Source organism: Hemiscyllium ocellatum, chromosome 15 (assembly GCF_020745735.1).
Source record: "Hemiscyllium ocellatum isolate sHemOce1 chromosome 15, sHemOce1.pat.X.cur, whole genome shotgun sequence".
NCBI lineage: Eukaryota > Metazoa > Chordata > Chondrichthyes > Orectolobiformes > Hemiscylliidae > Hemiscyllium > Hemiscyllium ocellatum.
In genome coordinates, this window is record NC_083415.1 from 34144869 (window position 1) to 34162322 (window position 17454).

Here is a 17454-nt window from a genome sequence, read left to right on the forward strand (position 1 = left end):
GGAGGAGGAGCGCCTCATCTTCCGCCTGGGAACCCTCCAACCACAAGGTATGAATTCAGATTTCTCCAGCTTCCTCATTTCCCCTCCCCCCACCTTGTCTCAGTCGGTTCCCTCAACTCAGCACCGCCCTCCTAACCTGCAATCCTCTTCCTGACCTCTCCGCCCCCACCCCACTCCGGCCTATCACCCTCACCTTGACCTCCTTCCACCTATCCCACCTCCATCGCCCCTCCCCCTAGTCCCTCCTCCCTACCTTTTATCTCAGCCGGCTTGGCTCTCTCTCTCTTATTCCTGATGAAGGGCTTATGCTCGAAACGTCGAATTCTCTATTCCTGAGATGCTGCCTAACCTGCTGTGCTTTGACCAGCAACACATTTGCAGCTGTGATCTCCAGCATCTGCAGACCTCATTTTTTACTCCCAGTTTAATAATATCCTTCTAATAACAAGGTGACCAAAACTGAATATAATATTCCAAGTGCAGCCTCACCAACATCCTCTATAACTGCAATTTAACTTCCCAACTCCTCTCCTCAGTGCCCCAACTGATGAAGGTTGGTGTGCCAAATGCCTTCTTCGCTGCCCTGTCTATGTGTGATTCCACTGTCAGAGAAATGTGCAGCTGAACTCTAAGGTGCCTCTGTTCTACTACACTCCGTAAGGCCTTACCATTTGAAGGGAAATTTTGGCCATGTTGGGGTGCAGGGAGTGGGGGATGTCATGGGTAGTCAGAGACACAAGGGTTGTGGCTTTCAGACACCATCATCGAGCCCCATCAATTTCTGTAGTTGCCTGCAAGTTGAAGAAAAAGGAGTGCCCCCCACCATCCCACAACCAAAATCCCCCAGGTTGGCCTTTTCATCCAGTCGTGCAATCAGCCAGATTCCCCACTTGCTCACAAGACTGGTTCTCTGGTCCTGCTGGTGAGTTAAGGCCTTTAAAAGGCCTTAATAGCTGGCATGACAAGAAATTCCCCATTGGCCTGCTTGCCCAGTACTAAACTGCAGAGTTAGCACGAAGGGGACAGGTATTGTCCAAGGCGTAGTTGCCTAATTATTTCCCTCTCACCACCTCCAGGGAGAGAAAAATTCCACTCTTGGAGTCAAATTTTGTTTTTTTTTCATTTACAGGAGAAATCTGAAGTGTAACAGGAAGATTAATTGGATATAAGCACAATACTTTCTTCACTCAAAATTTAATTCAACACAACAGTTCTTGACCTCAAAATTTTGACCTTATTTGGTTAAAAAGTTAGCAGTAATTTAAAGTCAATATGTACAGATTGTCCGCAGGTTGTGACTGGGTTCTGTTCTGGATCACAAGTCCAAATATAATGCAGGACACTGTAAAGCAGCCATTTGTAAGTAAAGGAAATATTCATCTATTGGATCTTTAAAGCCTCTGTATGGGAGTGCATTCATAAGTGCAAACATTTGTAAGCTCGGTATTTGTGAATCAGACTGCCTGTATTCATGCCTTATTACACAATTGTGCTATTTAAGTGAAGGGAATCATGAGAGTTGGCCTCCAGGAAGATGTTTTACCCAATACAGCAATGATTTCTATGTCCCATATTCTAAGAAATTGGGCTTGGTTATTGTGGCATTGAAGAATACAACAGACATTTATTACAATTAACTATTGTGTACAAACACCACATTCAGACATGCAAGTGTCTCGAATAGTATTAAGCTGTTCAATACAACAAACCAGTATGCTCTGGAGAGGAGTTACAATCCTCTCCGGACCTACAGCCTGCAGTCATGGAAATCAAATCAATGACAATGCCAACACATATGTTGTTAGTCTCACTGCAGAAAACCCTCAAAAAAACTATTTTATTTTAAGTGAAATGTAACTGAATATTTAAATGGAATACTAACTTAATGACTGCTACTAAATACACCCCTGATTACCCCTGAGAAGCTGATTTTATATTTGTTGAATATCAATTTTCTCCAAATGATAACAAGACATTTTTGGTTTTCTTCAAAAGCTTTCATCTAAGCTTCCAGCTTAATGCAAATAATTTACTTCACCATCTGAAGATATCAATTAATAATGAAGGGAATTAAGACTTCCGAATTTGCCGTGTGTGAAAATCTCAAATGGAACCTGATATCATTGCTGCCTATCTACAGGCAGGCTCGGCCTCAGAATTGATCTGAAAGGGAAAACAATGCCTCAGAGATAGTAGATCTTTGTGGCTGGCTTTCTAGGAGATCAGATGTAAACACTGCATTTTGCTGCTGACCTCAAACTTCTAGCCAAGTGCATCTTTAAATTCAATTAAACTAATTAACACAGCTTAATAAAGGACTGGTTAAATTTACAAACATATGCAGCTTCTTGATAACCATTTGTACATATTCAGCAAAACTACTTGCCTTTCCTATGATCCTCCATTAAAGTACAGGCAGCATGTTTGCAATATGCCAACAGCATGAATATCAGAGTTTTCTCAGGTGAAGGGTTTTCTTGTATACAAGAATACAATTTTAAAAGCTTTATCCACTCAAATGCAGCTAAAGACGCTAAAATCTGGTGTAAGCAAAGTGTTAATCCTGTACTGAGTGTCCCATCTTGAGTCTAGAATAAATGGTCCTATTTACATTATTCCAGAATAATTTCAAGGAAGATTATCTTACTGTCAAGGGAATAAAAGTGCACTCAAATAATTTTACGAACAAATTCAATGTGGAATGATCTAATATTGCATTATATGTCATATCTGATTTTCAGAAGGAGCAAAAAGCTCACATCTCCTGGGTGACCTGACAATTCATTAAATTCCAACAATTCTTTTTCTATAGAAACTAAGGAGTTTTACAGACCATGTGAAATACACAGGGTTTTGCGGAGAGCGACTAAACCTCACTGAGATTCATCATTATTTCTTCTGTACAAAGCTCAGTGACATATTATTTTATTCCATAATGAAATGAACTTCATCACTCAAAATTAACAGGCAGGCAAATTCTCCTCTCAAAGTCCCCAAAAGTCCATGAATAATTCAGTGGGAAGGGCAACAAATGAGAGAAAAGTTGATCTTATATTTCGAATCTACAACCACTGAAGGTTCTCTCTTGCTTTGGTCACTACTAGGCTCAAGTGGAGGTGCAGTCAGCTAGTTCAGAAAGAAAAGGTAAATGAGCACGGCAGCCAGGGTTGGTTGGGGCCTTTTGCTGTGGAGTAGAGTTCTAGGGGCACTGGGGAAGCCACTGCCAGTGAGTTGAGGCTCCTTTTGAAGTTAGAGAGCCACCTGCCAGATCTGTCCAGCCAGTGAATGGGGATAAGGGTGACAGAGGGAGGCTGCAAGGTGATAGGAGGACAAGGCTGCTAAATGGAGACCACTGTTGTAAAAGGCATCACCAAAAAGAAATCTCAGCTAACTTCAAGAAGCAGCCAAGAAAAAACTTTAAATTACTGGGGTAAAGACTCTGTTTCAAATGGAAATAGAATGTCTAGGTTAAGGCTATATATATTCAGGAGCTAATATATAGGAAAACATAGTGGGGTTCTACTGCAAGGAATTCAAGTGTTAAAATTCAATCCGAGACACTGTAAACAAAATGTTTCTGAGCTTTATGCACACATGACACAAATGCATTTGCCACAACCTCAGCAGCAAGTGTTCATGGCAGCAAATGGAAGGGTACTTTGGATGATGGCCTTTTGCATATAGAAGAAGTCTGTGCCACTTACTTTGGCAAGTAAAAAAAAAGCATTTGTTACCAACTTATGCTTGTTCTGTCAATTCAAACACTGCAGTGTCTACAAAAATAATGTTTTCCTTCTGTAGTGTGGCTTTAAGTTTAATGTAGAATTGATCATAATGGAGGACCTTGATGAATTCTACTACTGCTGCTCTGAAAAAATAAGACTACATTAGCTAACTTAGCAAAAATGAAAAAAAACCCTGAAAATAAAAAATTCGCTCATGATAAAGAAAAAAAAATCTCACAAGGAGCCCCCCTGCTTCATATGTATTAAACCGCTGATAATTTAAATTGCAGTAAAAACAGCTTGCTGCTTCAGTTTTTCATTACCAACAACATGACAGCAAAAACAGCACGTTCAAAATATTTTTCTTTGTGAAGTGCATTTAATCCACTTCAAGAGGCTTGTGAAGTTACAAATTACATGCGAGTACGGTCCCAAAGAGATAATTCAAAAATATTTTAATTTTAAAATATCACCCTCAACAGCAAAGCAGGACTGCATGTAGTCAAAAATATTAACAATCCCAGTATGCAGTCTAGCCATAAAATTATAGGGAACAGGTACACACTCCTTTTAGTTTGGCACTTATGGCCCACTAATTTCAAAATTATGTTGCTATATTCTTGCAATATTTGAGGATCCAATGAATAACATTTAGTCCATGACAACAGGTATAATTCTGACACTTCCAGGGCCATCGTTGACAAGGCCAGCATTTATTACCCATTCCTAATTGTCTTTAAACTGAATGGCTGGCTTGGCCATTTTAAAGGGTGATTAAAATGTCAACGACATTGCTGTGGGTTTGGAGTCACATGTGGTTCAGACCAGTCAATGATGGCAGATTTCCCTCCCTTGAGGACATTAGTGAACCACATGGGCTTTTACAACAGTTGACTTTAGAACTCCTGCAGTGATGTTTTAGGACTAAATGGCTGACCTCTAACAACCAGGATTTTGCTGGGTCTGCAGAGTTTGAATTATAAGGAAAGGGTGAATAGGCTGGGGCATTCTCCCCCGGAGCAAGGGTGACAACATAGAGATTTATAAAATCATGAGTGGCATGGGGGGAGTGAAGAGTCCCAGGTCTTTTTCCTAGGGTGACAGAGTCCAAAACTAGATGGCATAGATTTAAGGTGAGAGGGAAAGATTTAAAAATGACCTGAGGGACAACTTTTTCATGGAGAGGGTGGTACGTGTATGGAACGAGCTGCCAAAGTGGTGGAGACTCGTACAATTGCATCACTTAAGAGGCATCTGGATGGGTATATGAATGGGAAAGGTTTAGAGGGACATGGGTCAAGGGCTGGCAAATGGAACTAGGTCAGATTATGATATCTGATCAGCACGGACGAGCTGGACTGAAGGGTCTACTTGAATGCTGTATGACTCTAGGACTCTCTAACCATAAATACCTTCCTTTGCACTAAGTATAATTCCAACCAACTTTCCTTCTGATTTCTCATTGTCACCAGTTGTGTTTGGGCTCCTTGACCCATCTGGCCAAATGTAGTCTTGACGTGAAGGACAGTTACTCTCACCTCACCTCTGGAATTTTGCTATTGTGTCCACGCTTGAACCAAGGCTGCAATGAGATCAGGAGCTAAGGGGCTCTGACAGAACCCCAACTGAGTGTCAGTGAACAGCCATTGCTGAGCAGGTATACTTGAAAGCATGATGATCTAGAGTGATTGATAGGGCAGTAATTGACATGCTAAAATTATTCAATTTGTGGACAAGACAATAGTGGGAAATTTTTCATATTGTTGGGCAAATGCCAGCATTGTAGCTGTACTGGAACAACTTGCTGAGAGGCTCAGCTAGCTCTACAACTCAAGTCTTCAAAACTACTGTCAGAATGCTTTCACGACCTGTAGATTCTGTGGTATTCACTGCCTTGAGTAGTTTCTTGATATCACAAGTGAATTGATAACAATTGAATGGAGTGAATTGAACTGTCTGGCTACTGGCATATGTGATACTGGTAACCTCCAGATGATCCATCTCTGCCTCCTCCAGTCAGAAGTACTTGTTGGTTGCCGATGTTTCAATTTTGTCTATTTCATGGATGAGCTGGTCTCTCCAATTTTTGAGGATGCAGACAGTTATGGAGCCTTTCCCTTCCATTAGTTGGTCATGGCTGGAGATTTAATGCTTAATCTGATTTGTTGTGTGGGGGATCTGTTGATTGCATACTTACAATTTCACCAGTTGACTCCTAAATTTTAGGTATGCTTGGTACAGTCCTGGCATGGCCTCCTGCACTCTACTTCAAAATAAACATTATCCCCCAGCTTCACAATAATGGTACTGTGGGAGATATGTCAGGCCATGAGCTTACAGATTGCTTCTGAATACAACTCTGCTATTGATGGTGCACAGCAGCTTACACATGCCCAGTTTTGATCTGCTAGATGTGTTTGAAATTTGGAGGTGGTGGGTGGCAACCAACAAATGGTTTTCTTACCAATGTTCAATCTGATGCCATGAGACCTAACAGGATCCAGTGTCTTTGTTCTGGACTCCCAAATGGCATTTGCTGACAGTCAATATAAATTTGAATGAATGAGCTTATGCTCGAAACATTGACTCCTCTGCTCTTCAAATGCTGCCTGACCAGCTGTGCTTTTCCAACAATACACTCTTGGACTTTGAATTAAGGATGGTCAAGGGGCAACATAAATGCTGACAAACTTCCAGTATTTCCCTCCAAAAGCCAAACACCTGCAGACTACCACAATGGATCTAAAATTGTGACAGGGATTATAGATAAACCCGACGCAAGTTGAGGGATGCCAAATTTAAAAGTTGAAGTGAAGGGACAAGAAATGAGATTCACAAAAGAACACAACTAAAATAAAAACTGGTTCAACTCACAAACTGAAGGAAGATATTTCCAAGTTCATGTTGAGGTTGTGGTTCTGGTTGTAAATGGTACTCAAGGGCTGCCAAGAACAATTTATGCACATCAAGTATCTCTTCAATGTTAGAAAACAAAATCTGAAGGTAAAAATAGAACATAGTCATTATTAGGAAAATCTTATCTTCATACTAAAGAACAAAACACAAGCTTTTTTCCTGCTGAATTCAAGTGAATGTGTATGTTGTGAGCAAATGGTTAAAAATGTTCTTCAAATCCACCCCAATTTCTAGATTAGATAAGATTTAAAGCCCATATTTGCACAGGAAATTAATATGAAACCATTTGGGTGTAACTTCGATAGTGCTATGTTAGAAAAAAAACAAATCTAGGTCTTTTCTTTCCTGGAGTTGTGCCCTGCATAAAGCAGATTTAAAAACTTCTTCACAAAGAAGAATATTCCTCTAGTTCCTTATGGTAAGAAAATACATTAACAATGCAATAGTATTTGGGTCCTAACTGTAGCTTCTTATGTATATAGAGACATAACTATTTCAGCAACTACAAAGGGAATATTAATATTCCTCCAGACAGAGAGAGAGAGAGAGAAGTAAAGTATAAAATGTAGACTAAGAAATATAGTGTAAGAGCTTGGTAAGTAGTGGCTAGGTATGCATTAATTGCCAATCCTTTTAACTAACAAAATGGAGAAAGGAGCAAAATATTCACTGTAGAAGACCCCAACTATATTACCTTTAATCTGCAAAGATGTTTTATACATCAGGTTGAATTATTTAAATCATTGTGTTTGTTCTATTATAAATGAGTTTTCACTAGACTCCCACGACCACAAAACAAATCCAACAATACAATAGACCATTAAGAAAAGCTGCTAATGCAGGTTAAGTTTTTAACCACAGTCCCACCTTGAGATGTTCTTCAGTAATTTGCTTTTCTGATTTGTCGCCATCATTCTGGTGATTTCTGTGCAGGAATGACTACATGCAGAAGAAAACCTTAAATTACTTATATGCAAGTTAATGTATATAACCTACATGAAATTCTTTGTGTACAAAATTTTAAAATTCAATACGTTTAAATTTTCATCATTTTTACAAGTATATTTGTTATCAGTAGGCATCAGTATTTTAGTAAAAGCAAAAACAGGAAGCATGATGCACAAGACAACATTTAAAAAGTCTTTGGTCACAGGTTTCAGGTTTAATCTTGTCCGTTGACAATACTGATCTGTTAAAAGGAGAGGATGTTGATTTCATTAGCAAAACAGAAATAAAAGCTAACAAGTTATTTCAGAGGGCATCAACAATCAAAAGTAAATGTCTGACATATAGGTGCTACTGAAACACCTATAATCATCATGGAGCTGAACAAAACATATTTTGGGCGGCACGGTGGCACAGTGGTTAGCACTGCTGCCTCACAGCACCTGTTAGACCCGGGTTCAATTCCCGACTCAGGCGACTGACTGTGTGGAGTTTGCACGTTCTCCCCGTGTCTGCGTGGGTTTCCTCTGGGTGCTCCGGTTTCCTCCCACAGTCCAAAGATGTGCGGGTCAGGTGAATTGGCCAAGCTAAATTGCCCGTAGTGTTAGGTAAGGGGTAAATGTAGGGGTATGGGTGGGTTGCGCTTCGGCGGGTCGGTGTGGACTTGTTGGGCCGAAGGGCCTGTTTCCACACTGTAAATCTAATCTAAAAAATATTATTTAAATACAAGATCCTTCACAATGTGTTGTTTAAATACAAGATCCTTCGCAAGTCTAGAGAATGAAGAATGGAGCGGTGCAGTTGTAAAATTCTCCCTTACTCCACTCTCAGAACATTATCTAACACTTAGGGAAGAAAGGTTCTCAATTGGTTTTAGCATCACTTTATTATGAAGAAGTCTTCAAGTCTTCATTGTTAAACCAGATTTGATTCTTTAGCTTTTCCAATTTTAATGGTACATTGTGCCATAAGATGAGAGATTTTTTTCAGTCTCATAATTGCAGTGCTAAATTGCTAACTATGATGAGTCAGCTTGAGCTTGAGAGGCAATCATCTGACAGTTTAACAGTTTGCACTCCTTCAGAAAAAATAAGCACTTCCACCTTATACAATTTGAAGAAATTGCACTCCACTTCTGTCGGTTGAGTTCTCAGATTAATGTTCATATACTATATCTATGGCACGTTTGCTTAACCTTCACCTTGGATTGGTGATGGTTGAACAAAGAGTCCATCCATTTGAACACACCTAAGTGGTTACCTAAGAAAGAGAACTATAAAGTACCTTGAATTATGCAGTCATCACACTTCCTCTTAGCATATGAAATGATCATGGGCTAACATTTAGACAGAGTTCAATCACCTAAGAAAATACTGAAATAGATTTGTCTAGAGTTTAATTTCTGTTTGCAAAAATGAGACATTTCCAATTGTTCTGGCACAATTAGCCAATCATTCACAAGTTATGTGTTTGCATATTGGGACCTGAGCCAATCTGAAACCACAAAATTCCAGAGGTATATCACTGGCACACTGTATCAATTTCAGACAACTGGAGAACCCTTGGTTGACAGAATTCTTCATGATTGGTTTTCTTTGCAAATATGACAGGTTTACCTTAAACTATTGGCTGCTTGAGATGCAAAACTGCTCATAGACCTCAGTACAGAACAGCTAGTGATAGCCTTTATAATAATATTCGGTATTACTTCGCAAGCAGAGTTCAAATGGAGCACTTTAGAGGACAGCGAAAGGACTTAATTTCTGCACTCACTTTCCTGTTTCAAGGCAAATCACTGAGGTAGAGTTTAAAAGTTAAGGTTATTTCCATTAAAAATTTTACATATGCATAATCGTTGTTAATGATAGTTGTGTGTAAATCACACATTCTAGTCAGATGCTCATATGGTCATTTTCAAGATGGATTTCTTTTTAAGATGAGATGATATTTGTGATGAAATAGAAAGGATTAAAGCTTTGAAAACAAAAAAAGTGAAGATACAAAAGAGGATACAATACTGACATACCACGTTAAATGATAGTCACGTGTTCACACAAACGTAACTTGCATAGAAATTAAGTCAAAACATCCGCAGTATCTCATTCGAAAGCTGCAAAATTCAATTACAAATTCTGTCACTGTTAACCTAAGTCTTTGCAAAGTTGCCTTTAATTTTGAGAGTCTTGCCAACCACAAAACTACAAAAGGTATTATGTCTAGTTCATGGCTACAGGAACATGATCTGATGTGAGATAGTTAAAACAAAAGCAGTCCTCAACAAAGTCTGGACGCATTCTCTTACAATGCTGCATAAAGCATGTGTCACACATGTTAGACTCCAGAAGTATTTTATGGTGAAATATACTCCAGTTAATGAGATCCAAATCCAAATCCAAATGGTCAATGCTTCAAAAATCTAGTGAGGGAGCAGGAAACTGAGATCGTTGCTGCACAACAAAATACAGAAGTTCAAAACAATTAAAAGCAAGTCTGATAAAGAAAGGCACAGCAAACAGAAGCAGCCACATAGGAAACACCTCGCAAACCAAGAGACCTGTCACCTAACAGCTCAGCGATCTGGAAATCAAGAACTGGCTTCTTCATTCACCAATTGTGCAACACAGCAACAAGCATTCCTAGGACCTTCACCTAATCACTAAAACAAAAGTCACGATTGGACTATCTTTCAGGCCAGTTTGAAACAATAAAAAGGAAATATACAAAATATTTCCCACCCTTCAGTGAGCAGAGAATATGAGTTAAGGTTTTAGCTTTGCTTGGTTCAAAAACCAAGCAAGGGTTATGCCCAAAATGTCAACCCATCTGCCTTTCTCCAAATATTCACTGATGTTCATGCATTTGTCAGAACATTTAAATCCGGGAAAATGTGGTGCCGCTGCCCTGTTACAAAATGTACGGCTATGTGAAGTAGGTCAACTGCCTTTAAGTAACAGCAGCAGCAGCAGCAGCAGCAATCAAGTGCACAATAATCAGTATTGGTTCCAATTATCTTTTGACTCTGATACAAAATGCAAAATACAATTGGACCTTTGCATGTGTTCAGCAAACACTGAGGCAATCGTGTCCTGACACAAGTCACGGATCATTAGTTCTCAAAATATTTGATTGGTTAGGCCACTTTTGGAATATTGCATGCAATTCTGGTCTTCTTCCTATCGGAAGGATGTTGTGAAATTTGAAAGAGTTCAAAAAAGATTAACAAGGATGTTGCCAGGGTTGGAGTATTTGAGTTATAAGGAGAGGTTGAATAGGCTGAGGCTGTTATCCCATGAGGCGGAGGGATGACCTTATAGAGGCTGATAAAATCATGAGGGGCATGGATAGGATAAATAGACCAAGTCTTTTTTGTGGGGTGGGTGAGTCTATAATTCAAGGGCATGCATTTAAGGCAAGAGGGGAAAGATATGAAAGAGACATAAGGGGCAACTTTTTCACACAGAGGGTGGTACATGTATGGAAAGAGCTGCCAAAGGAAATGGTGGAGGCTAGTACAATTGCAACATTTAAAAGGCATCTGGATTGATACAGGTATAGGAAGGGTTTGGAGGATATGGGCCGGCTGCTGGCAAGTGGGACTAGATTAGGTCGGGATATTTGATCAGCATGGACGAAGGGTCTGTTTCCATACTGTCCATTGCTATGACTCTATGAGAGACACAATTTTAAAAAGATTAATCACAGACACTCTTTGGCACGCATAATATGAAATTAAAACTCATTCATACATGCAATGATCAAGCTTTTAAGAAAACTGATGATGTACTCGTGGATACCAATTAAATAAATTCACCTTTCTAAATGCAGAGTTTGCCTTCTGCAGTCAAAACCTGTAGAAAGCATAAATAAAGCCTGCGGAGTATGACATTATTCCTCTGACCACTTTGTCACACATTTAATCTTGATCACTGTCCAATCAGAAGTGTTCTTTGCAGACTGATTGGAAGGTGTGTGGACTTCAGGTTCAGAAATATGGATAAAAAGATCACATCTTTCCAGTTTATCTTAATCAGTTACTTCACAGCAGTTCAGAAAAATATAATTCCTCAACTAGGATTTTGCTAACATTATTGTTTTTGCTGCATATTCTCTAAATTAAGAATCAACAACTGGTATCGAAATATGATATCACCTCAGAATTTTGGGGCAGAGCCAAATAAATATAATTTTCAAAAAGTCTGCAATAAATGCAATTTAAAAACAGCTCTGTAATTACATAGTAAAACATGATCTTTTTGGCTTTTAATCTCTAGATCATGTTCTGCAGTCTAATACATGGTTTCCGTAACACACGTAGCAGACTGAGTGATGCAAGTACATTAACTATTGCAAGCTTCTGTAATTATTGTTATGATTCACATCAAGACCAATATTTCTCTAAATGAAAAGAAATTTGAACTTTCATTTGATTTCTGAAAGAGTGACATGTTTTAAGACTTGTACTGCAAAGACAAAGTACAAATGACTAAACAGTATTTTTGTAAGAAAGTTTGCTTTGAATTACAAAGAGTACTTACCTTTTCTACTTTTAAGTACAAAAATCAAACAGGATTCACAGGTACACATCGATCAGACTATCAATTTTCCTGGACCTAGTCCAAAGAGATTAGTTCTCAACAGTTGCTCGGTCTGCTCCTTTCCTTTAGCAGCATGGTAACTTTTAATTTCAGACCTGTTTTTTTTTCATGGTGCAAGTTGTTCCAGATAATGATCAATTTTATACAATATTAACGAACCTTCCAGTTACATTTGAAATCAGCTGAACTTGGATTTTGCAACCTGAGCCACCTTCCCATTCATGTGAAGTTTTTATTCATTTGTGGGATGTGGGCATCGCTGGCTGGCCAGCATTTATTGCCCACCTCTCGTTGCCCTTGAGGAGGTGGTAGTGAACTGCCTTCTTAAACCACTGCAGTCCACCTTTCGTGGGTTGATCCACAATGCCATGCAGGAGGGAATTCCAGGATTTTGACACAGCAACAGTGAAGGAACAATATATTTCCAAGTCAGGATGGTGATTCACTTGGAGGGAACTTGCAGATGTTGGTGTTCCCAAGTATCTGCTGCCCTTGTCTTTTGAGATGGAAGTAATTGTGGGTGTGGAACATGTTGGCTAAGTATCCGTGGAGAATTTCTGCATTGCATTTTCTAGACAGTACATACTGCTAAGTATTGGTGGTGGGCAGAGTGGATGTTTGTGGATATGGTACCAAGTGGGCTACTTTGTCCTGGATGATGTCAAGCTTCTACAGCATATCTGAAGCAACATCCATCCAAGCTAGTGGGGAGTATTCCACCACACTCCTCACTTGTGTCTTGAAGATGGCAGACAGGTTTTTTTTGGGGGAGGGGGTCACTCGCTGCAGTGTTCCTACACTCTGACCTGCTGTTGTAGGCACTGTGTTTTTGTAGCAAATACAGTTGAACTTCTGATCCATGGTAAACCCAGGGTGTTGATAGTGGGATTCAGTGATGGTAACAACATTGAATGTCAAAGGGCGGTTGTTCAATCATCTCTTATTGGAAATGGTCTTTGCCTGGAATTTGATTGGTATGAATGTTTCTTGCCACTTGTCACCCCAAGCCTGGATATTATCGAGATCTTGTTGTATTTGAACACAGACAGCTCCAGTATCTGAATAGTCACAAACAGTGCTGAATATTGTGCAATATTCGGTGAACATCTTTACTTCTGATGTTACATGATGGAGGGAAGGTCATTGTTAAAGCAGCTGAAGATGGTTGGGCCTCAGACACTATCCTGAAGTGAGATGACTGACCCCCAACAACCACAACCATCTTCCTAGGTGTCAGGTATGACTCCAACTCGTGGTGAGATTGCCACCTGATACCCATTGATTCCAGTATTGCTAGGATACCTTGGTGCCAAATTCAGGCAAATGCAGCTTTGATATCAAAGGCTGTTACTCTCACCTTTGAAAGTCAGCTCTTTTGTCCATGTTTGAACCAAGAATACAATGAGGTCAGGAGCAGAGTGGCCTTGTTGGAACCCAAACTGGGCATCAGTGAGCAGAAAAGTGCTGAGCAGATGCTGCTTGATAACACTGTTGATGATAGCTTCCATCACTTTACTGATGTTCAAGTTTAGACTGATGGGGTGGTAATTGGCTGGGTTGGATTTGTCCTGCTTTTTTTGTATACAGGACACACCTGGTCACTTGTGCACATTATTGGGTAAATGTCAGTTTTGTAATTTTTGCAAGAGCTTGGCTACAGGAGCAGCAAGTTCTGGAGCAGAAGTCTTCAGTATTACTGCCAGAATATTGTCAGGGCCACTAGCCTTTGCAGTATCCAGTGCCTCCAATCATTTATTGATATCATATGTAGTAAATTGAATTGACTGAAGATGAGTACCTGTGATGCTGATGATCACTGGAGGAAGCCAAGTTGGATCATTCACTCAGCACTACAAATGCTTCAGCCTAATCTTCTGTACTGATGGATGGGCTCTCCCAACATTGGCGATAAAGATACTTATGGAGTCTCCATCTCCATTGAGTTGTTTAATTGTCTACCACCATTCATGACTGGATGTAGCAAGACTGTAGACCTGTGCAGTGAACCAGAAAGACTTTTGGCCTCTAGGTTTTGGATTAACTATGTCTGAGGTTTGCAGGGATACAGTATCTCAGAAACCATTTCCTTCTTACAAAACATGCATCACATGTGGCTTATTTCCAGGTGGAAATGCTGAACTGCTATCCTTAAGACTCCAAATCTACTTTATCTTAAAGTACAAGGACAACTTAACATTTTCAACAGCTTCCTGAAACTTTGGCATTCAACTCTCAGTTGACCCCTTATAAACAGATGTCGCTGGCATTGTCTACAAGAACAAACCTTCTTTCCAACTAAACAATCTGCAACTTCTTTTTACCTTCAATAGTCACATCCTTGTTAATTTTTTTTCTAAATTAAAGCCATTGCCTCAAAAAGCCAAATAACCTCATAATCCAAACATTATTCAGTCTTTCTTGAATGCTCACAATACAGAAAATTGTAAGTAACTTCAAAGTGAACCTCTGGTAAGATCACCACAATTTGTTTAACTCAAGTTAGAGTTTAATCGCAATAGCATTACCACTTATTTTAGCAGCAAATTGTCAATTTAATGTGCAATATACACAGGCGAACAAGTTTACATTTCACAAAACCATTTTAACATTATTTGTATTTTTTGGAGTATTATCAAATATTTTCCTCCATTGTAAATAAACTAAATCCACAGTCTAAGACACATCATCACAAACCACACATAATGTGCATGCAAATTCATTGCACTAAAAAAATGGCCTCGCTTCTCATTCTTAAATTTACAGGCCTGTAATTAATGCATCAAATGTACACTATTCATTTAATTTTTAAGAGATCAGTTCAACTGCGGTGCGTACCTTTTCTAGAGATTTGCAGCTATGTTGCTTTAAAGGATTGTTAGTTGGAGCTACAACATATTTCTGACAACACTGGATTTACAATTACAAAAAATGAATTCAAAATCATCTAGAAGCTGATTTCTTCCTTGAAGAAAATGTAGCCACTAGAATAAAAACTGACAGGAAATACTAAGAAATCAGCCTGAAAGGAAATGCAACAGAGATTAAGACGACAATCTCATCATTTTCAAAATGGCATGCCAACAAGTGGTACTATATATTCACCTGTTTGTCTGCATGCTTGTGAATGCGAATGAAATTAACAGGCAGAAACCCACCAGTGATCGCCTGCTTGATTGGCACTTGAACTTGCCAGTACCAGACAGCAATGAAAGTCACAGCAGCTTGCACAGCAAGTAAATGGCATGGAGAGAGATTTGTTGAAATCAACTAAGGAACTTCACCCACCTTTGCAGAATATAGTCTTTACCAACAAATTTCCAGAATGAATGCTTTATCTTAATTGTTAAAAAAAAATACAAAACAAATTAAAACTCACTCTAATCATGATTTTCCTGAATTAAGTCAGGGAGTTGGTTATTGGCCTCACTTCAAAAACACTCTGGTCAGTTCATCTTTTGAAAAAATATAAAAGCATACTCAATAGGAACAAGATCTATACAAGCTCACCAAAGAAGGAAATTAATTTTAATATCCCCACAGCTTTAAAATTTTTAACAATTTTGAAACAAGACCATGGTCAGACAGTATTTAAATATAATACTACTTCAGAATATTATATGCAAAAATAACTCAAGCAAACAAAACTATGGATGATTAATGAATATAAAAATGCACAAGTCTTGTATCTGGAATTCTTCCATTGTCCTTGCAATCAATTGATCCACATAACATTCTTCCCCCAAAGATGTACAATTTCTAATCAGCAAGTCATTAAAGATAGTGCACCCCAAAAACAAAATCAGGACTAAGCAAAACTCTGCAAATAAATAGCTTGCAGGAGGAGAAAGGAATCCAAGAAAAAAAAGACCAAAACTATTTTCTGAATATCCTTTTGGCTGCAATCCTGCTTTGTTCGGAATCCAAAACCTAGGTCAAATCCAGCACTAACATAATAAAAATCAAATGCAACCAGTAGTAATTTCAAATCCAGAAAAAACAAGGATTTTTCTGAAGGATGCAAAAGTTGAAGGGGTTCCTGCAACAATCAGTTGGTGAATGACAATAATACAAGAGGCTCAGCAAGCAGGCGACAGCTGTCAAAAGAAAGTTCCTCCTTTCCAACATGCATGATCATAGTTTGAAACCCGAGAGAGGGCCTATACTCAAATTGATAAAAGACTAGCACAATCTACAGACAAGCCGCAAACCCTGCCACCTTCAATCAAGGAAAAAAGGATGGAGTACAATAAACATTGCTCTGATCTCAGCAAATCAATCCTAATTCCAAGGAGAAGCTCATCCCAAATAAACTTAATTGCTCTCTTTCCAGTTTAGCACATCTCACCTTGGGGACAAAAGGTTCCTGAATTCATGTCCCACACCAGGTCAAAATCAAGGCTGACACGCCAGACCAACCTAAACAAATGGTGAATCATCACAGATGCTGTCTTTCTGACGAGAAATGGAATAAGGATCTCATCTGTCTTTCAGATGGACATAATGGATTCCATGACACTGTATCATGGAACAGAGATGTTATCCCAATGTCCTCAATAATATTTAACCCTCAATCCTCACTAGAAAAATAGATTCATCTGGATACAGTTAAGTTCATCTTGCAGGTTGAGAGAGTTAGCTTGACACAAATTGGTTGTTTCCTACAACAGTGGCTACAATTCAGAACTACTTGGTTTGCGATAAAGCAGTTTGACATTCAGTCGCCATGAAAGGAGCTACATAATTCCAAGCTTTGCTTTCAACTATTTTGTACAGTGCTTTAAATTAAAGTAGTGAGAAATTGCCTTATGGACAAATCGTAAAGCAAATTGAACAATAAAACAATATTGCAGCGCTTGGTCACAAGTTTTAATGCAGGGAAATTTTAAGGTATATTTTAAAGAGAGGAAATGACAGATATAGAATCAGAGAAGTTTCGGGAGTGAATTCTAGAGGTGGCAGCTAAGGCATGGTGACCAATGGTGATGAAATGTTTCTTATTCATTCACATGATGTGGGCGTAGCAGGCTAGGCCAACATTAACTGCCTATCTCAAATTGCACAAGAACTTGGCACTGAAACTATTTTCTTGAATCATTGCTGTCCAAGAGGAAACTACAATCAAAGATGCTCAAGAGGCCAGAATGAGAGGAGTACAAATTTATCAGAGAATTATGGGAGAGGAAGTGGGCTAGCAAGTCCAGAGAGGATTTAGAAACAAGACCACTGATTTTAAAATCAGGATGTTAGTTGACCAGTTGCCAATGTAGGTCAGT

At 39.0% G+C, this 17454-nt stretch overlaps 1 protein-coding gene across 2 annotated transcripts in view; it reads right to left on the reverse strand.

The window, feature by feature from the left end:
* prex1 (phosphatidylinositol-3,4,5-trisphosphate-dependent Rac exchange factor 1) overlaps positions 1 to 17454 on the reverse strand; it is a 223134-nt gene that overhangs the window by 127955 nt on the left and 77725 nt on the right. For both annotated transcript variants that reach the window (XM_060836352.1, XM_060836353.1), the window contains exons 2-3: positions 7509 to 7580; positions 6600 to 6722 (exon numbers count right to left, since the gene is read on the reverse strand). In XM_060836352.1, the coding sequence (XP_060692335.1) occupies positions 6600 to 6722; positions 7509 to 7580 (195 nt within the window). The remainder of the gene's footprint in view (positions 1 to 6599; positions 6723 to 7508; positions 7581 to 17454) is intronic.